This window comes from Oryctolagus cuniculus, chromosome 5, assembly GCF_964237555.1.
Source record: "Oryctolagus cuniculus chromosome 5, mOryCun1.1, whole genome shotgun sequence".
NCBI lineage: Eukaryota > Metazoa > Chordata > Mammalia > Lagomorpha > Leporidae > Oryctolagus > Oryctolagus cuniculus.
In genome coordinates this window covers 162,454,499-162,475,916 of record NC_091436.1, presented here as the reverse complement: position 1 = coordinate 162,475,916, position 21,418 = coordinate 162,454,499, and the positions used below count along the sequence as shown (strand labels likewise).

At 46.4% G+C, this 21,418-nt stretch overlaps 1 protein-coding gene across 7 annotated transcripts; it reads right to left on the bottom strand.

Moving 5' to 3' along the window:
- Nucleotides 1-335: 335 nt before the first annotated feature.
- Nucleotides 336-20,442, bottom strand: EEF1E1 (eukaryotic translation elongation factor 1 epsilon 1). 7 transcript variants are annotated; one of them, XR_517825.4, is made up of 5 exons: nt 20,280-20,438; nt 17,670-17,870; nt 11,360-11,455; nt 2,044-2,234; nt 336-1,560 (listed from the first exon to the last, which is right to left on the bottom strand). XR_517825.4 is itself a non-coding variant. In XM_070074435.1 (4 exons), exons 1-4 carry the CDS (start codon nt 20,364-20,366, stop codon nt 833-835), a joined length of 474 nt encoding a protein of 157 aa, XP_069930536.1. In that variant the 5' UTR covers nt 20,367-20,442; the 3' UTR covers nt 336-832. The 7 variants fall into 7 exon arrangements, 4 of the variants coding, with proteins under 4 accessions (XP_069930536.1, XP_002714209.1, XP_008260581.1 ...); XR_001794184.3 differs by having other exon boundaries at nt 336-922; XR_011388821.1 differs by lacking the exon at nt 20,280-20,438 and adding an exon at nt 19,072-19,349.
- Nucleotides 20,443-21,418: the final 976 nt, after the last annotated feature.

Below are 21,418 nucleotides of genomic sequence, written 5' to 3'. Positions count from 1 at the left end.
TGTCAACACTGTGCACTTCATTCTATCAAAGGCCGGGATGGAAAGGCTACAAGGCCCATGTCCTGTCGACCCTACCTGCTCTGCTTCACTCCTGCCGTACACGGGGAGAAGGCAGTGCTGGTGGAGGGGTACTCTGAAGCCACGACACCGTATGGTGGGCTCACAGACCCAGCTGGGCAGTGGTTTGCCTGAAAGGCAGAGGGGCCTGATGACAACTCCAAGATTCACCTGTGTCCTCCAGTCTCTGAGCATGCAGAGTCAAGTTTATGATTTCTAATGTAAAGACTGGTATGTACAAGTAAAAACTGTCCTCATCTAATATAACACTCACACACTTTTTTTTTAAAAAGAAATTTATTATTTTGCTTATTTGAGAGGCAGAGAGGGAAAGAGAACAAGAATGAAAGCAAGCAAGTGCGCGAGTGAGAACGAGCGCTTATCCGCTGGCTCAGTCCTAACTGCCGCCAAGTCAGGGCGAGGCCAGCAGCTAGGAACTCCACCTGGGTCTCCCATGCGAGTGGCAGGGGCCTAACTACTTAAGCCATTGTCTCTCAGGGTGTGCATCAGTAGGAAACTGGAATAGGATACAGAGCCAGGACTCAAATCGAGGCACTCCGATAAGGGATACAGGCATTCCAACTGGCATCGTGACTGTTAGGCCCTAGCCACTCTCTTGACTCAGTAACATGAAGGGCAAAGTGGGGAACTCAGAATCTTCATGTCCTCGGAAGCCAGGGTGGGAACTGTGGCCTACAGGCCACATTAGCTCCACAAAGCCATCTGGACTGGCCCTGCCAAGGCAGCTGCAGACAGGACTGGAAATTCAGGAAACCTACAGCAGGCCATGGTTAAGCTGGTAACTTTGTATGGCCCGTGAATGTTGTAAATATCCAAATAGCCTTGGAAGAAAGGTTCCCCAACCCTGTAAAAAGAAACAAAATTCTGATTTGCCTGGAGAAGGGAAAGGAAATTAACCTTTTCTGACAGCCATGGATCCTATGTTAAGCTTTTTCCACACACATTTTCTTCTTTAATGCTCCAAATTTACAGAGTTACTTTATTTTTCACATTAAGGAAACAGGGTACACTGCTTGGCTAGTAAGTGATTAAATCAGGACTCAAAGTGCTGCGTATCTCCTTAGTAACTGCTCATCTGCTTGGACTTTGAGCTGTACACTGGTTAGACTCAGCAACAGCACCGAAACATTAAGCAGCACGAACCAGTCCAGCGCTCGAAGGCTCCATTTCCCTGAAGATCTGGATGGGTGAGCTCTGGAGCGCTGGAGCACTGGTGACGAGTCTGCCGAGTCAGGAGGGCTCTATAACCAACTGTCTCTTCACACAGTGCCCAGGCAGCAGCCATCCTTAGAAAATCTCATCATTCAGCTTAGAAAAATCTCATCAATATAAGCCCAAAACTTGTGAGATCCCGGACTTTCCCATCTCTTCTGGCACATGCCAATAAACCAACAAGGAAGAAGAATCATCCACCCAAGGGGAATGTGCCTTAATCCAGTGTCTTCCAGGGCAGTTCAGTCGTTGGCTTCACCCCAGTGAATACTGGGAAGAAAGACACCACAGGAAAGAAAGAAACAAAAAATTTTTCAATCACGTTTACTAGCTCACATAAATATCTGAATACAAATCCACTGGTCTCCCCTTTCTGTCTTCTTGGCACCATTTATCGTTCTCAACGAACAAACCACTATAAGTATCCATAAGGGCAAAAGGAACTTTTGGACATGAGAGGTTAATTGATAGCCAGATACGTCAACCACGGTAAGGACTGTCTTTTTTTTAAGGTTAAACCATTGATTTGGAGCTTTTATTAAAATAAATTTCACCTATAAAAACAAGGTTATTTATAACTTGATCTCAACTTTCTTGGATAGCAGTTGAATTTTTACATAAAAAAAATTGCAAAATGTCAAACTAAAGAAGGAATAAAATGTTAAGACACCAGAATAAACTTGAAAACCTCCATCAACTTCAGCAAAGAATGACCGCAACATCAATTCACGAGTCCGCCGGTCCAGGACAGACCTTGCGTTTACAACACCTGGAATCACTCTTCTGGACGGTAGGGGCAGCTTCTAGTGGGAATTAGTATAGAGTCTGTTCTTGATGAAGACAACACTAGACAGATGTTGCCTGATGCCTGGATAATGCTGGATGTGACAAAACCAGCGAGACACGTTAAGATATTTCTCCTTTTCTTGAACTGTCAGGTCAACCTAAGTAGAGATGAAAAACACACAAACACAACACAGACATTACATGAGCCCAGCTGTTAATGCCAGTTAGGTTAAGAGACAGAAACACCCCCCATCGTCCCCTGCAACAGTTTTCAAAAGCCAGTCTGTTTAGGTAGGAATAAAATTTTCAGCCACTTGGAACAGCTCTTCATTTGTTCAGTGCTTTTATGTTTAATTCAAAACCAGATGTGCTTTCTAGGAAATTACATCAAGTGTTTAACAAATACAAAATCCACATCAACACAGGACTTCGCTGGAGGCCCAGAGATTGTTTTTTTTACTTTATTGGAAAGGAAGATAAAGGAAGAGAAGAGTTTCCAAAAGTCTAAGATAGTGTCCTTTTTTGCAAGCAAACCTAAAATATGAAAGGTTTATTGATACCTAACATCTTTAACATGTGAATACTATGTTCTGTCCCTCTCACACACACACATCTACCTCTAAATGGCTCATGTTTTGAGGGTTCTTACAAGTTAAGTTTATTTTGATGTAAAATTTTTGAAATTCATGCGTAGTTTTTTCATAATATTCATTTCCATGAACTTTTTCAAGACCACTCAAATGAGTGGACTTCAAATTTTTTTGCACCAGAATAAATTTAATTCTACTTTTCCATGAACTTTTTGAAGTCCCCTTGTATGTAACTACTTCTGCCATTCTACTCAAACTTGAACAAAGATCTGCCTCATTTCGTAAGTGATCACTGATGAACAAAAGGGCTATTTCTACTGGCACATGGCTCAGATGAGGGAGACCAAGTACATAATACATGAGAGTAACATGGCTTGCAAGTTCTGTGTGCAACAAAGGTGAACTCTGCCTTTTTAGTGGAGGTAGCAGCTTCCATAATTTACTACCAGGCTACAGGAATGCCCAGAGATTTGGTTAGAGAGACATGCAATGAGGACTCCAGGCGTTCTTTGGGCTCAAGCCCCAAAGCAGGTGACTCAAAGATTTTTCTCTAAAGCAAGTTCTGGAATTACTAAGAGCTGCCAGGTGAAGAGACAGACAATAGGGGAGGAACTTGCAGCCCTGATCCCAGGTATGGGCAGTGTAGTTCCCTCTCCTGCCACTAATTTGACATTTTTCTAGATGTCACGATTATTTTACAGATGTTACTACAAGTCTTGATAACAGCATCAGGAATGTTAACACAAAGAAAAAAAATTAGCCACCCTCCAAGAGGGTCAGACTCCTTAGGGATCTGCTTATTCAGTGTCATTTTAGTGAGAGGGAAATCCTGCAGCTTTTCAGAATTTAGCTTGTAGAGCCCGCATTGGGGTGCAGTGGGTAAAGCTGCCACCTAAAGATGCTGGCAACCCATCTGGGTGCCGTTTCAAGTCCCGGCTGCTCCACTTCCGATCCAGCTCCCTGCTAATGTGCCTGGGGAGGCAGCAGAAAATGGCCCCAGTGCTTGGGTCCCTGCACCCACATGGGAGACCTGGATGAAGCTCCTGGCTCCTGGGTTTAGCCTGGCCCAGCCTTGGCTATTGCAGCCATTTGGGCAGTGAGCCAGCAAATGGAAGATGTCCCTCTAATTCTTTCAAATAAATAAACTTAAAAAAAAAAAGAATTTAGTTTGTATTTGCTGGCAAATATCCTAAATTATCAGATCAACAAAAATGAAGGACAAACCACTCTAGTATGCGATAATTAATACGGAATACACACTAATATTAACAGTAAGATTTGAAAGTAGGAAGCGTTTGCTCTAAATGCTTAGCTGACCTAACTGTTAGCTCAGCTTCCTTCAGCTGCCACAGCAGTGAGAGTCACATCACTTCTTGACATCAACACTGAGTTTCAGGTTTCGTGACACACGCAGAAGGCCTACACTCAAGCTGCTATTGCAAATTGTAAACATATATTCATTTTGGGGCCGGCACTGTGGCGTAGAGGGTAAAGCTGCCCCCTGCAGTGCTGGCATCCCGTATGGGTGCCAGTTTGAGTCCTGGCTGCTCCATTTCCAATCCACCAATCCAGCTCCCTGCTGATAAATGTGGGAAAGCAGTGGAGGATGGCCCAAGTACTTGGACCCCTGCACCCACGTGGGAGACCTGGAAGAAGCTCCTGGCTCCTGGCTTCAGATTGGCGCAGCTTTGGTTGTTGCAGCCACCTGGGGAGTGAACCAGTGGATGGAAGACCTCTCTCTTCCTTTCTCTGTAACTGTTTCTTTCAAATAAATAAATAAATATTTAAACAAACAAAAAATTCATTTTGTTTGAGGAGGCATTTTGTATTTGTCACTCATCAGAAAGGTGTTAGTATATTGTCTTACCTACAAGACAGTCCATGGCACAGAAATAAATACCTCACACATTGGTCAAGAAAAGTGGACAAGAACATCTCTTTTTTTCACACAAAAGTTAGTTTATATTGAAAGGGAATTTATAGTTTCAGATGTAAAGAATTATATCTTTAACTATTTGGTGCAAAATTAGAAGTAAGGTATTTGAAAAATTTAGTCACTGTAACTCTAACACTGTAATAAGAAATGGGGATGAGTTTTTTCCCCAAAAATGAGTGAATGAATAAAATTCAAAGCCAGCTTCAGCAAACCTATTTGCTGACAGTTAAAGCAAACAGAAGCAACAGTAAGTTTTACCCCAACCTGATTTCACGTTCTCTGCTCAAATACGATTCAAATCTGACTTGTTCGTTATTACCAGGTCTATTATTTGAAACAACAACAATATGCAGCACACAGCAAAAGAACTCCAGCTTTAAAACTTCACACGCGGTCTCTAGTATGTAAAGATTATGAATAGGGCCACCATACAAAATTCTACATGTCCTGATGTGTCCCAACAATTTCTGACTAGATGATCTGTTATGGAACATTGTGCCAGAGATCCACAGAGCTCTTCCAAGAGGATCAGGGTGCCACCTTCTACTGTTTAAAGTCTGAGCTGGAGAAAATCGTGACTGATGCTCTCTGCTACATTTGTGGCAGATACTGCACATATGAACGTTCTGTAAACAAAGAAACAGCTGACTCTCCCCTACCAGATTCACAGTGTTTTAGACAGTTTGGATGGACGTCCTTGGACTGTTTCGCTATATAGCATAGTTTCTCATCAGCCCTTTCTAGTCAGCTAACATTTTCCACCACTTACACACAATGCAGCTGTTCCAGTTACCGTTGCCTGATTCCTTACTGGTTGACACACCAGTGAGTCTATGGTGGTGCCCAGCTCTCTCCACCTAATCATTCCTTGTTATTTGTACTGGCACTACATCATTACTTTGAACTTTACAGCCAAACAGTTTATATTCTGAGTCACTAATTTTCCATGGAGACCAGTGAGAGACACTTGAACTGACCCACTCCACACCAGGGTGCAATGCTGGTTTGCAACCCTTCTAATTGGCACCAGCCTGCCGTTGGGCTTTCTTTAGGCCAGTGCTCCTGGATTGTTTTCCAGCTAGTTCTTTTACTTTTCCTTCCTTTCCATAAGAGAACTACACACTGGCACTGGTGCGCTATACTTCAGAACAAATGGATTTCAGTTGATAACAACCCCAGAGTCAAACAGCACAAAACAGTACAGAGGACTTCAGTATCTTGAGCAGCAGGCTGTTTTCACAGGGACGGCTGTCTGCTATGAAATCATTCCAAAAAGGCAGCGAGCCGCTCCCTGGTGTTAGAACCAAAGCCACACCAGCGGGCACTTTAACAAAGGAAACAACACACCATTCTCCAAAAGGAATTCAGATGGAGCAGATCTTACAATCAGAATAACTCAGCCACAACTGAAAGGGGGCTGACCTCAAAGCTCCTTATTTACACTCTGTGCTGATGATAGATACACTAAGTATTCAATAACGTGAACAAACAAACATAACCAAAGCAAATTAAGCACAAAAACTTGATGAAAACAAGCAGGGAGCCAATCTAAACTTCTCATCTACTCTACCTGAATTTAACATCTAGCAATCACTTGTCTCACCTGGGTCAATTTAGTCCCAACAGGGATGTCATCCAATGCCACAGGGCACTTCCGTCACTGTGTAGGTCCTTGTGAGGCCTGCTCCTGGGGAGGGCGCTTATTTCTCTCACTGCCTGCACTTGGATCAGGGTGAGGTTATGCATCCAAAAGGACGGTCAGCAGAGTGACTTACATATTAGTCCACTCAATTTCAATTTGAAAAAAGTAAGTGTGACATCCTCGTCACCATATATAAAGAGAACAAACACACTCACACATGCTCATTCCAAAATAGGAAACAAATAGCTACAAACTGTTAAGTACTGTTGTTGTAACCATAACTTCAACAGGCAGAATCAAATGAAACACTTCCAACCGTCTGAAGACCACACGCTCTCATACTTGAGTGCGCCTGCTTTGCATCATGGGATGACGCCCTCATTCACTCTGCTGGCAGAGGAATTCCACACAGGCTCCCCCCTTGTCAGGCCACTTCCTTTCTCTATCGCATGGGTGTGGAAGCCAGAAGACAGGACAATGTAAATGTATACAAGGCTGGCCGGAGTTATACCTCCTTATTATCTCAAAAAAAAAAAAAAAAAAAGATGGGAGAAATGCTCTTTTTTAATGACAGCTCCATGCTACATACAGGAAGCCAGAGCGCGTGAGCCCTGACAGTCCCTGGACGCCATCATCACCCCCAGGATTCAGACTGGCACTTCTCCTGGCACTCAGCTTAAAACAGTCGAACAATGTCAAAACATTATGCTACATTTGAATACGTTTGAAAAATGCCAACAGGTTTGTTGCTGTGTTCCCAGAGGAACTGCCGCACACACCCCGCCATAAGGCAGCCGTGCCGGGAGCAGCAGAGCCTCACTCGATTGACGCTAGGGGTTCCCCCAGGGTGGAGAGCTATCGGTTTGCCACCAGGACACAGATGCTCAGAGAACTCACAGCAGACCCTGTTTACCTTGGAGAATTTTTTCGTTCTGAAATGAGGTAAGCTGTATCACGTCATCATTCTAAATTCAAAAAGCCACTAAAATACACTGAACCTAGAATGGAGTAAGAAGAGGCTGGTGTGATCGATATATTTCCGCCGCACTTAAACCTGCTTCACCTTTATGTACACTTAACTTTGACTGAATTAGATTGAAGCTATCTGATGAGGACACTTTCACCATAAAGATGCCCGGGACTATAGATAGGTAGATTGTTAAATACTGCTCTTTTTTCTTTTTTTTTTTTAAGATTTATTTATTTATTTGAGAGGTAGAGTAACAGACAGTGGGAGGGAGAGACAGAGAGAAAGATCTTCCTTCCGTTGGTTCACCCCCCAACTGGCCGCTACGGCCGGCGCCATGCCAATCCGAAGCCAGGAGCCAGGTGCTTCTTACTGGTATCCCACGCGGGTACAGGCGCCCAAGCACTTGGGCCATTTTCTACTGCCTTCCTGGGCCACAGCAGAGAGCTGGATTGGAAGAGGAGCAACCGGAACTAGAACCCAGTGCCCATATGGGATTCCAGTGCCGCAGGCGGAGGATTAGCCAAGTGAGCCTCGGCGCTGGCCCAAACTGCTCATCTTGGTAAGCATTCAGCTGCCCAAGGCGATATGCTAGGAGCCAGGAGGGGTACCAGAGGAACAGGACGTGACTTGCCATTATGCATCTCTTCACGTAAAGTCGAGCCATGTTTCTGATGAGTACAGAGGGCACTCATTCTACCTCACTGCTTCTGCCTCCTTCCATAGCCAAAACTGTTGTTCCGCATGAGAAATCAGACGGCCCTCTTACTTAGAAGCAATCTTTACAAACTCACCACACGCTTCTAAAACCACCCAAAGTTCTCTCGGAGAGCCAAGGACACACAGATTGTACATACAATTTTCCAGCCATTTAATGATTCTACCTCCTATTTTGTCTTCACTTTTAAAAGATCACCTGACGTTCTGATTGGAAATCAGCACTGGATATCATTTTCTCTAATTCACTCACTGTCTTAATGTAAATCAGTTTACTCCTTTTATGAGAGGAACAGTTCTTTGAAAACAGGGTTTTGTGCTTCTTCTGAGCCCCTACAACTTCAGTACTCTGGGCACCTATGGGAGGCTCCCAATAACTGATTTTAAACACGCTAACTGCATCACACAGCATTATGGCTTCCCTGTACTTCAGGCCTCTGAGTTGGGAGTTCTGGTTAGTCTCGGACATTGCAGCACTGAGCTCTGTGCCTGGACGTAAATCACCCGACCTTTGCAGCCACTAATTTCCTTCTCTGTAACAGGGGGAGTACTGCTGGTCTCATCTCCTTCACAGTTATGGGGTACACTAACAATACATATATGAAGCTCCTTGCAACTACATAAATATGTTAAAAATGTACTCAATGCAACAGAAGACTGACTATATATGTGTACCAGGAATTACATCAGACAGTGCTTTCACAAGTATGAACTGGTGGGGCTGGTGCTATGGTGCAGTGGGTAAAGCCGCCGCCTGCAGTGCCAGCATACCATAACGGCGCCAGTTCAAGTCCCGGCTGCTCCACTTCCAATCCAGCTTTCTGCTATGGCCTGGGAAAGCAGAAGATCCCCCAAAGCCTTGGGCCCCTGCACCCACGTGTGAGACCCAAAAGAAGCTCCTGGCTCCTGGCTCCAGACAGGCCCAGCTCCAGCCATTGCAGCCAATTGGGGAGTGAACCAGCAGATGAAGACCTCTCTCTCTGCCTCTCCTTCTCTCTCTGTGTAACTTTGACTTTCAAATAAATAAATAAATCTTTAAAATATATATATGAATTGGTTTAATCTCGTAACTCAAGCAGTGAATAATTAAGGGAAACGTTCAGAATCACAGTACAAAGTGGAACAAGCTAGAGCTGGGGTCATCTATGAGGTGCAAAGAGAAACGCAGGAAGGAGTATTCCAATGCGCCTCAGGAGCCTGAGAGGGCTCGAACCAAGGAACGAGTGCTGGGACTCAGAGACACTTGCTGAGCTGTAGATGAGTGGGCGAGGGGATCACAGAGCCAAAGAGCAGAGCAATGCTAGGACCCAGGGTGGAAGAGCGCAGTGGTCAGCGGGCTCCGGGCAGGCTATCGCTGGACGACCGTGATGTGTATGAGGCTTGAGGGAGGCAGGATGCAGACAATGCAGTGTCTCCCACGCTATCAAATCATTCTGTAGGGAGCGAGCAGCACTGAACTCTTTAGAGAGAAAAAGATATGCCACCTCTCAACGCTGGCCATCCAGAGTCCTAGCGCTTCCTGAGATGGCCGGTCAGAGATGAGACTGGTGGCAGGAGGGCAGGCAAAACGTTATGAATTCTGGAACGAGGGCAGTGTCATCTGGGATGCAGGAAGACACATGTGACAGGCTCCCAGGAGTGGGAACGTCAGGACCTGGCTGACGGGAAGCACAAAGCACCCAACAACGGAGGCCTTTCCCCACAGCGGGAAGCTGAGTGCTGCGTGGCAACAGAAGTCTTCTGCTGGAGACAGATTTAAAAAGCAGGAACTCCGGAGCCGAACTGCCTGGGTTCCGGACCTGATCTCTCACTGACCCGGGTGACCTCAAGGACAACATCCGATCTTCCTGTGCCTCGGTTATCTCCTCTGATAACAACAGGGCCCACTCCACAGGCTGTTCTAGGGATTAAATGAGACTACAGCATGAAAACAGTGTCAAGTGTCATAAAACTGTCTGTAAATGCATCTAAGATGTGAGACAATTTGAAATAAAGCAACTGATCAGAAGGAGGGCAAAACTGAAGCTATGAGAGAGAAAGGGGATAAAACGTGGGAGAAGACCCAGCAGGGGCAGGAGGCTGAGGGGAGCTGAGGTGAAAAGCCAGATGGATGGACTCTCCTGGGAAAAAAGCAGACCACGAGCCTCCATTTTCTAAATGAAGGAAGGAGGAGAGTTTAGGGATAACAGCGGGAGATACAGGGGGAAGAAGAGCAAGGGGGCGTGGTGAAGGGGTACTGGTCGTGAAGCATGTCTAGGAGTAAGGAAAGAGCTGATCAGGGAGTCAAGGTGAAATGCACAGTATAAATCTGCAGTGGCAGTAGCCTGCACTTCTGTGGTTTCTCCAACAGATCTGCGCTTAGATACTGGAATGAATATACTTATTTGAACTGGCCAAGAATCAGGGATTACCAGGGAAAGATGGTGACCATACCACGAGCAGAGGACCTAAAGGTGCTAATAAGAGAATGTACATGGGACCAGCTCTGTGGCGCAGTGAGTAAAGCTGCCGCCTGCAGTGCTGGCATCCCATACGGGCACTGGTTCGATTCCCGGCTGCTCCACGTCTAATCCCGCTCTCTGCTATGGCCTGGGAAAGCAGTGGAAGATGGCCCAAGTCCTTGGGCCCCAGCACTGGCGTGGGAGACCTAGAAGAAGCTCCTGGCTTCAGATCGGCACAGCTCCAGCCGTTGCAGCCATCTGGGGAGTGAACCAGTGGATGGACGACCTCTCTCTGCCTCTCTGTAACTCTGCCGCTCAAATAACTAAATAAATCTTAAAGAGAAAGAGATATGGGTGGGGATTAGGGATTAGGAGATAAAATGCATAGGGCTGGGACTGTGGTGCAGCTGTTAAGCCCCTGCCTGCGATGCTGAATCCCACACTGGAGTGCCTGTAAGTCCCAGCTGCTCCAATTCCAGATCCAGCTCCCTGCTAATGCACCTGGGAAAACAGAAGATGGCCCAATACTTGGACCCCTGCAACCACGTGGGAGTTTCAGGTGGTAGTCCTGTCTCCTGGGTTTGGCCTGGCTCAGCCCTGACCATTGCAGTCATCTGGGGACTGAACCGATAAGGAAGATCTCTTTCTTTCTATCTCTTCCTCTCTCTGTCACTCTGCCTTTCAAACAAACAAACAAACAATAAGTCTTTAAAAACAAATGCGTGGATAGGAGGCCTAGAGGGAGAGTGGGGTGAAGACGGGGTCCAGAGAAGCAGTTGTAGCAGGGCAGAAGCACAGGCAGAGAAACGAGCACTTCAAGGAACAGGTAGCAACAGGTGGAAGGACTCTCTGTGCAGGTACTTTACATAAAATTAATTCTGGGCCTTTTATTTGGTAAATTGAAAATGCAAATTTGATCTGAACTCAAGACAAACTGTAACAACTCACTCTGAACACTAGAGAAGAGTCAGTCTACACTGAAATACTCACTATAAAGCGATGTAGCCCATAGTAGAGGAGGATATCTGCTAAGGTAAAGTTGTGTCCTGTAAGGTAGACTTTGTCTTCAAGATACGAATTGAGATCCTAGAAGAGAACAGAAGTAAAGTTAATTACCGCGTCATGGCTAAAAACACGTAGTACAGTAAAACAAAGCACTGGCTTCTTTGACGTTAATATTCATTCAGAACCACAAATCATTTTCCAAATACCTCACTATGAAATTGTATATACAATATTAGTCTTAAAGAAATAAGAAAACATTAGGAAAAATATTTGAAGTGCTATCTATGATCATTTCAAAGAGTTCAGTTATTGTTCTTGGAAGCATTTTGTAAATTATGTTCAGCTGGCATTGTGGCGTAGTGGATAAAGCCTCTGCCTGCAGTGCCGGCATCCCATATGGGTGTCGGTTTGAGTCTCAGCTGCTCCTCTTCTGATCCAGCTCTCTACTATGGCCTGGGAAAGCAGTGGAAGATGGCCCAAGTCCTTGGGCCCCTGCACCCAGGTGGGAGACCTGGAAGAAGCTCCTGGCTCCTGGCTTCGGATCAGCCCAGCTCTGGCCATTGCAGCCAACTGGAGAGTAAACCAGCTAATGAAGGCTTTTCTCTCTCTCTGCCTCTCTGTAACTCTGCCTTCCAAATAAATAAATATTTTTTAAAAAAAAAGTAAATTATGTTCAGATTAGATCTCCTTTTTTTCACTAAAAAACTCCATAGCAGTTTCTGTCTCTTCTCTTCTGAGAATCCTGCTATTGGTTGTTGCACTTTTTGTATATATGTGTATTTTATGATTTTCAGTTGGGGTACCATGCACATAACACAAAATGTACCAGTGTAACTGTTTTCACTTTTGAAAAGTCTGTTTATTCTTATTTATTTGAAAGGCAAAGTGACAGAGAGAAAGAGATCTCTTCCAAGTATCTGCAACTAGGGTTGGGCCAGGCCAACGCCAGGAGCCTGGTACTCAGTCCAGGTGTCCCACAAGAGTGGCAGGGACCCGAGTACTTGAGCCATCACCTGCTGTGCCCCAGGGTGTGCATCCGAGGAAGCTGGAGTCAGAGGCAGAACCTGATCCCATGCACACCAGTAGGAGATGCAGGTGTCCCAAGTGGCAGCTTAATACACTGCAGGCCACAACGCCCACCTCTTCACCATTCTTAAGCATACACTTCAGTAAGCGTTAAGGATACTCATATGTTGTATAACTAATCCCCAGAACTCTTTCATCTTGTAAAACTAAAACGCTATACGCATTAAACAATTCCTCACTTTCCCTTCCCCCTCCAGGTCTGCGCGACCACCGCTCTACTTTGTTTCTGAGAACAGGAATACTCTAGTTACTTCATACAAGCGGAACCTGAAGCATTCGTACTTTTCTGACGGGCTTGTTTCACAGAGAATAATACTAATATTTGTCCACATTGGGGTATGCGGCAGTTCCCTTCCTTTTAAAGGTTGAATTATATCCCATTGTATTTTTTTTTTATTTATTTATTTGAAAGAGTTACGGGGGGCGGGGGGGTTACAGAGAGGTCTTCCTCTGCTGGTTCACTCCCCAACTGGCCCTAAAGGCCAGGGCTGAGCCAAGCTGAAGCCAAGTGCCACAAGCTTTTCCAGCTCTCCCACAAGGGTAGTAGGGACCCAAGCACTTTCCCAGGCCATTAGCAGGGAGCTGGATAGGAAGTGGAGCAGCTGAGACATGAACCAAGGCCCACATGGGACGGCAGTGCTGCAGGCCGCTGCTTGACTTGCTATGCCACACACTGGCCCCCATTCCATAAACCACATTTTGCTTGTGTGTTCATTTATCAATAGACGTGGGTGTTTTCACCTTGTGGCTACTGTGAATAATGCTGGTACAAATATCTCTTTTAAGTCATGTTTTGAATTCTTCCAGGTATATACCCAGAAGTGAAACTGCTGGATCATTTGCTATTCTATTAATTTCTTAATAAATTGCCATCCTGTTTTTCTCTTCTAGGATTTACTTATTTATTTAAAAGACAGAGAGAGAGAGACATTTTCCATTCACTGGTTTATTCCCCACAGCAACTAGAGCTGGCCTAATCCAAAGCCAGGAGCCAGAAACTTCCTCCATGTCTCTCACCTGGGTGCAGAGGCCAAGGACTCGGGCCACCCTCTGCCCTCTGCTCTTTTCCCAGGCACACTAGCAGGGAGCTGGATCAGAGTGGAGCCGCCAGGACTCAAACTGGTGTGTCCCTATGGGATGCCTGTGTAGGAGGTGGTGGCTTAACTGGCTAAGCTGCAAATGCCAGTCCCTTTTTGCCCAGTTTAAAATTAAGGCTATTAGCTTTTTGTTGTTGTTGTTGAGTTGTAGGTAATTTTTTATTTAATTTATAGGCAGAGTTACAGACAGTGAGAGGGAGAGACAGAAAGAAAGTCTTCCTTTTGCTGGTTCACTCCCCAGATGGCCGCATAGCCGGAGCTGCGCTAAACCAAAGCCAGGAGCCAAGAGCTTCTTTCGGTCTCCCATGTGGGTGCAGCGGCCCAAGCACTTGGGCCATCTTCCACTGCCATCCCGGGCCGTAGCAGAGAGCTGGAGTGGAAGAGGAGCAGCCAGGACTAGAACCAGTGCTCATTCAGAAAACTGGCGTTGTAGGCGGAGGATTAACCTACTACGCCACAGTGCCAACCTCCTATATATTCTGAATATTAACCCACTGTCATATGTATGATGACTTGCAAGTTTCTCCCATATGGGTTGCCCTTTATCCTGACTGTATCCTTTGATGCACAAAAGTTTTAAATTTTGATGTAGTCCAATTATCTAATCTTATGCTTGCTGCTTGTACATTTAAGGTCAAATCCAATGCCGGCGCCGTGGCTCACTAGACTAATCCTCCGCCTAGTGGCGCTGGCATACCAGGTTCTAGTCCCGGTCGGGGCGCTGGATTCTTTCCCGGTTGCCCCTCTTCCAGGCCAGCTCTCTGCTGTGGCCCCGGGAGTGCAGTGGAGGATGGCCCAAGTGCTTGGGCCCTGCACCCCATGGGAGACCAGGAGAAGTACGTGGCTCCTGCCATCGAATCAGTGTGATGCGCCGGCCGCGGCGGCCATTGGAGGGTGAACCAACGGCAAAGGAAGACCTTTCTCTCTGTCTCTCTCACTGTCCACTCTGCCTGTCAAAAAATAAAAATAAAAAAAAAGGTCAAATCCAAGAGATCACTACCAAATCCAGTGACAGGAGGCCTTTCTCCTGTGATTTCTTCCTATGAGCGCTGTAGTCTTAGGTGTCACACTCAAGTGTGTTTGAGTTGACTTCTGTAAATGATGTCACCTAAGGGCCCACTCCATTATCTGTATGTGGCCATCCAGTTTTCGTGACACCTTAAAGACGCCACTTTTCAACAGCGTCTGCAGGTACTGAAATTTGAAAGGCTCTATTGCTTTAAGTCTATACAAAATAAATCTTAAAAAAATAAATGAAAAAGTTCATGGGCAAATGGAATTAAAAGATTAAGTTTATTTTGATGCAAAATTTTATAACTCATTCAGTCTTACTGATGCCACTGCCAAATCTGTTAAATTATTTTTCTAGGGGCTGGCAGCGTGGCGTAGTGGACTAAGGCTCTGTCTGCAGTATGGACATCCCATACGGGCACCTGTTCATGTCCAGCTGCTTGTCTTCAGATCCAGCTCTCTGCTTATGGCCTGTAAAAGCAAAGATGGCCAAAGTCCTTGGGCCCCAGCACCTGCGTGGGAGACCTGGAAGAAGCTCCTGTCTCCTGGCTTCAGATTGGCCCAGCTTTGGCTGTTGCGGCCTTTTGGGGAATGGGCTAGTGGATGGAAGACCTTTCTTTCTGTCTCACCCTCTCTTGGTCTGTAACTCTGCCTTTCAAATAAATAAATAAAATCTTAAAAAAAATTATTCTTCTATAAATTTCCATTTGATTTTTCTTTTTCCTCTCAACTACTTATTATTAAATTTTCTAATAATATAGAAAAGTTGACAGCACAGTGAAAGCTAGGTTCGACAAACATTAGTGTTCTGTTCTGTAATGCCTGCATTTTGAAATTATATATTCCCTTACTGAGGAAGCACTTACGGTTTTAGCACCAAAATAGAATCTTGGCAAATACGAATTAAACAGTTTCATGATATCCTAATGAAACTTGGGCAGTTAAGGAGAAAAGGGGTAGCATCCACTCCAGTTCTATGGAGGAAGGATCTTCTCCTCGGCTACAGCCTTAAAAGGGAGCGCTCTTGGCCTAGCTACTTCCCCCACAGGAATTTAGCCTAAGGAAACAGATGGGGATGGAATGTGTTCACATAGCACCAATCTAGTAACAAACACCTGGGCACAGACAACCCAACAGGTCAGCAAAGGGACAGTGTGAAAATATTTCCATAACATACTGTCAACAGATTACTTACAGTGTCCAGAAGGTGCCCATTAAAAGAAATACTCACATGTATATGAAAATAAGGAAGAATGGAAAGAACACAAAGGGCTTTCGTAACTATCTGATGACTGAACATAAGTTCTCCCTCAATGGAGGGACTGTGGACGTTTTAAATGTCTTCCATTGGCTTGTTTGTATTTATATTTCCACAATTACTTATTATCCCTAAAATACAACAACACCATCTTAAAGTAGGAAAACAAAACAGGAATAGCCCACCTGTGTTCATATGGCCCAATTCACATCACGGGCCGCTCTGTGAACACGTGTCTTTCCCCCTCGTCTGGAGTCTATAAGGGCAGAAACCGTGTCCAGGGCATCTCCAGGCCCCAGGACTGCATTTCGCAGGCTCCAGGTACAAAGGAGCCAACTGCGGCAGAGCAAGGAAGACAACACAGAGCTCCCGGCTCCACACGCATCACATTTCACAAACAGAAATTCCAATGTCAGAGACTCCCAATTAGATATTTACATACCCCAGATACAGCACTTTGGAGTTACTTCTCTGCTTTTACTAACCAAATCTACTTACAGGGCTTTTGAACCTGGAAAGTCAATTCACTAAAATTCCATTCATCTCTTGCAGAGTTGAGTACTTTGTTATTATTATCCCCTCCTTGGGAGAGCTGTAAGAATCCTTTCTATTGGCTTGAAATCTCACTTTCATAAAAGGAAGACAAGCCTGCTTCCCTCTGGAAATGGTGGGGAGTGCAACAGGAGCCCCAGGAGGGACCAGTGTGGACACGAAGCGTGAACAGCTGATCACGGCAGATCTGTAAAGGCAGAGGCCTGAAACTGACCTCCTGCCAGAGGGCACCCATCAAGAACGCAGTTTAAGTCACTTCCTCCAAAGTGATAAAGGAAAGCTGTCTTGCACGACTTACAGTGATACTACACAACGGTGGAAATAAAGTTTAAAAAACAGTGTGCAGTGGGTTAAGCTGCCACGTGGAACACCTGCATCCCACGCTGGAGTGTCTGTGTTAAGTCACAGGTACGTGTTTCCAATCCAGCGTCCCGCGAATGCATCCTGACAGGCAGCGGATGATGGCTCAAGCGCTTGGGCCTCTGACACCCACGTGGGAAACCTGGATGGAGCCTGGGGCTCCTGGCTTGGCCCTGGCCCAGACATGGCTATTGTGGGCATTTGGCGAGTGAGTCAGCAGATGGAAGATCTCTCTCTGTGCCCTGCCTTCCAAGTAATGAAAATAAATAAATACCCATTTAAAAAAATTAAAGAAATTAAAAAACAATGATATATGGTTGTCTGGATGATCTCTGTAGATTTTAAGCTTTTATAAAATTGTTTAAAGTCTGCTTTATATTTAAATAAACTAACAAAAGCAATTTCATTCGGAACATTTTTCATTCTTGGTGTGTCTACAGCCATATTCAGCAGAATCTTTTATTCCAAAGTAATGCCTTTGGAAATGATTCTCAAAAGAGGAGAGACGGGCCGCCTCCAACTACCAACCTCCGAAGAATCCGAGTCTCTCTGGCCTCTGAGAAAGTACTTCGTCCCCCAGGGAATCGGGAATGTTGAGTCAGGATAAGAGGTACTAAGCCATCATTTAAAAAAAATCACATAAGACTGTAATTACTACAAGTGAAAAGAAGGAAAAGCACAGGGCCCAGCGACTGCTGGGAGAGCCAGGAACTCCCCTGGGCAAGGAGCGAAGTGGTCAGGGAAGCTTCTGCGGCAGGGCCACTGGAGCGGAGCTGTGAAGGGGGAGGGGCCGAAGGGGGTAATCACAGGTGCTAACTACCTTGAGGCAGAGGAACAGCTAAAGCAGCCAACAGTGTGGGCCAATCGGAGGGGAGACAGACTTGCGCGGGTCCTAGCGCAGGTGTTGCAGCCTAGAAAGAAGCCACCATACCTTCAGCAGGGTGCGGAGATCCTCTTTAGTGGACTGTCCGTCGACTCGAGTGACCCTGTACTCCAACCACTGCTGAACTATGGCTTTCTCTTCTGCGGTACTCCCCAGCAAATACTCTTTGTTGGCCTGCTTGACTAGATGAGTTGCTATAGTAGTCAGTCCTGTTAGACTGGGGCCATTGTTTGTTTGAAGAACTGGAATCTTAAAAAGAAGAAAATGTTCTTCAGGTAAATTTCAAAAACAAAGACCTTCATGACTGTCAGTTCCAAGTAATCACTAAATCTGTCAATCTTTTTTTTCAAGTTCTCTTGGATTTTACTCTAAGATTTTAAACAAAGACAGGAAATCAGACACATAATTTACAATTTGATAAGCTGATGAAAACAGCACCAAAGACACATACTACACAATGTCCAGCTGTATGTACAAGAACAAGAAAATCCCAATATTATGTTTAATTCCATTACCTACATTACTACAAAAAGGTGAACAAATTTAAATAAACCTGACTTCTCTTTATTTCCCATATGACAATAGCAAACCAAAGAATCAGATTTATTCGGTTATAAGAAGTTATTTAGGGGCTGGCGCTGTGGCACAGCAGGTTAACGCTCTGGTCCCTGCATCCCATATGGGCACCAGTTAGAGACCCAGCCGCTCCACTTCCAATCCAGTCTATGGCTTGGGAAAGCAGCAGAAGATGGCCAAACTCCTTGGGCCCCTGCACCCACATGGGAGAACCTGGAAGAAGCTCCTGGCTCCTGGCTTTGGATCGGTGCAGCTCCAGCCATTGTGGCCATCTGGGGAGTGAACCATCAGATGGAAGACCTCTCTCTCTCCTCTCTCTCTGCCTCTCCTTTCTCTGTATAACTTTGACTTTCAAGTAAATAAGTCTTTTTAAAAAAAGAAGTTATTTAAAAATTACATTAATTGAAATTTTCTTGATGCACAACTAAGTACAAAGCTTATGAGAAAGTTAAAAGAAACAGGAAAATATCCTCCAGTGACAAGACTAACCAAACACAAGTAACAGTATAACACCTAAATGACTTAGGCAGGCAAAAAAACAAACACTTGGGGAGGCTGCTGCTGTTTTCAGCCATGAAACAGCATCTTGTACTCTGCAGTGAGATCAACACTTTATGGACAGATGGAAGGGTACCTCCTAAAGGTAAAGGAAGTAACTAAAGGTATTTTCTACTTCCCCATCCACTATTTAGCTTCTTGAATCTCACCTTTGCCTTCACATTCCAATGAAATTATAACCTCCCTGATCACCAATAACTTCCTCTTAAAAAATGCAGTGACGGAAAACGTTGACATCACAGAGAACCCCTCCTGCTCCCTTCAAGATGTCACTTGTCTTCCCTGCAAAAGGCCGCGTCTTATCACAGAAACCCACCTCTTTCTCCATGCGTCACCTTTCCATAGCTGCCCGTGGCTAGAAAATGTTCTTATAAAAATAATATTAAAAAAAAAAAAATCCCGTCCTGAACGCAGAGCTGTCACAGCTGAGTCTCAAACTCTAATTCCGGCGCGTTGCATCGTTCTTCATAGCTTACCTAGGATTCCAAACCTCCCAATCTTCCCCAATTCATTGGCTTCTACACATCTTTCGATGCTTACTCTCTTACACAGCCGCTTTTCTGTGTGAAGCTTTTGCACTTAGCGTTTACAGTCAGCACCAACTTCCTCTCCCACCCCCTTCCCTAATGTTCCCCCCACTGCGCATGCTCTCACTGCCGATGAGGGTTTCTCATCCTAGATCAACCCCTATTCTGGATAAGATTCCGTCTTGGCAACGGTCCCTGCAAGCCTAAACCGAACCAGGGAGGAGGCATCTGCCTGAGGACGGCGGAGAAAGCCCAGGCCGGGGCTGTCACCACTCAGCGGATGGCAGGCAGGCCGGCCGCCTCACCGCCCCAGCTTCGGGTTCAAGTCCGCGCAGAAATTCCAGCGCCTAGACCTGAGCACGGACCGAACACAGAACGGAGGGGCCGAGCTCTCCAAGGGCCGCACACACACGGAAGCATCCAAGATGCTCCCAGCACCTCCCGCCTCCGCCCCAACCGGCGCTCGACCTGTCAGTGCCCTCGTGGGAGCTCCCCAGGCCTCAGCAGAGCTCGCCCTCCTCCCGCAGCCCGGTCCAAGCCCCCACCGGGGTGCATCGCTCCCTTCCTCACGGCTGCAATCCAGACAGCGGCCCGGCTTGACCAGCAAGGGGAGGGGAGGCAGCGTGTCCATCGGTCACGACTGCGGTGTGCCCCAGGCCCCGCACACAGCCACCCGGGCCCCTGGCAGCTCTCAAGCAGTCGCCGCCTGACGGAAGGGAGCAACGAATGCAACCGCCTGGCTCTCCCCGTTCGCACCCGGGCTCCTTCTCCCTCAGTGGAACCCTGACAGTGTCCCCAGCCCAGGCCCAGGCCGACAGGAGCGCGTTCCCTCCCCTGCCTCCGGGAACCGAGGCTGGAGGACGCCGGGCGGGCCCCGCGGCGCAGACACGTGGGAGCTGCCGAGCCGCCTCCTCGCCCCGCCGGCCACGTCCTGCCCGGGCCCCGCAGGCTCTGCTCCAGTCAGCCTCCGCCCCGCCGTCCTGCCCCTGCTTCTCACCTGTCGCTCACCCTGAGCGCTGTATTTGTTCCCCTTACTCAGCCCCAGGGATTTCTCCAGCAGCGTCAACTCCGCGGCCGCCGCCATCTTCTGGCCCCGGCTTCTGGCGGGGGCGGGACCTGGACCGAAAGGAGCGCCGGCATTGGCAAAGAGGGAGGCAGCACGCCCGAAAACGTACCCGGCTATTGGCTGAACGCAGGGGGGCGTGGAGGGCACGCCGACGCCTAGGAGGCGGGGCCAAAGGAAAGGGGCGGGGTCGAGGGTTGGGACCGACAGGTGCAGACGCAATGGCTAGTTTCTGGTCGTCTTGAGTTCTGGAATTTCTGGCAGAGCCAGCAGCAGAGTGGAGCTTCGACTGCGGCGGTGGACGGATTCTGCCGAATTCTAACGGCGGGTGGCTTGGCCTGGCTGCCACAGTTAACGCGTTAATTCTTTCGGCAGGCTGAAATTTTGTATATAATAGGAACGAAATTTAGCCTGATTTACCCTGTTTGGCTCAGGAGTTTGTGAATTTGAGCAATCAAATTAAATAATAAGGAGTTTACAGTCCCTCTACGGCTTCTTACGTATTGTGTCATTCATGGGGATTTTAGTTGTGTTGTAATGGCGAATTAGAAAAGCTAATTTTTCTACTGTCAACCTAAACTCCACAGTAGCAGATTTATAAAGATTAGGAATAGAGCACTGGGTATGTTAGGTAGTGTTCAAATCATTGCTATAGAACAAGAAAATCAGCCGTTAATGATTTTAATAATCTTTGTATACCAGGAAGATGAGGTAGTGAAACACTCTACATAGCTTTTGGAATGTAAATACACAACACACAGGACTATCCCCCTCCCCCAAGTTGCTGTAATTCCTGTGCCTTGGACGTACACAATGGGTAGTATATGTTGACACCTTAATGTTTTCTAAGATTTTATTTATTTGGGAGGCAGAGTTACAGAGAGAGAGAGAGAGAGAGACAGGGAGAAAGGTCTTCCATCCACTGGTTCATACCACAAACGGCTGCAACGGCTGGAGCTGGGCCAATCCGAAACCGGGAGCCAGGAGCTTCATCCTGGTCACCCGTGTGGGTGCACTGGCCCAAGCAGCCCCTCCACTGCAAGGTGCAGTAACAGGGAACTGGATAGGAAACG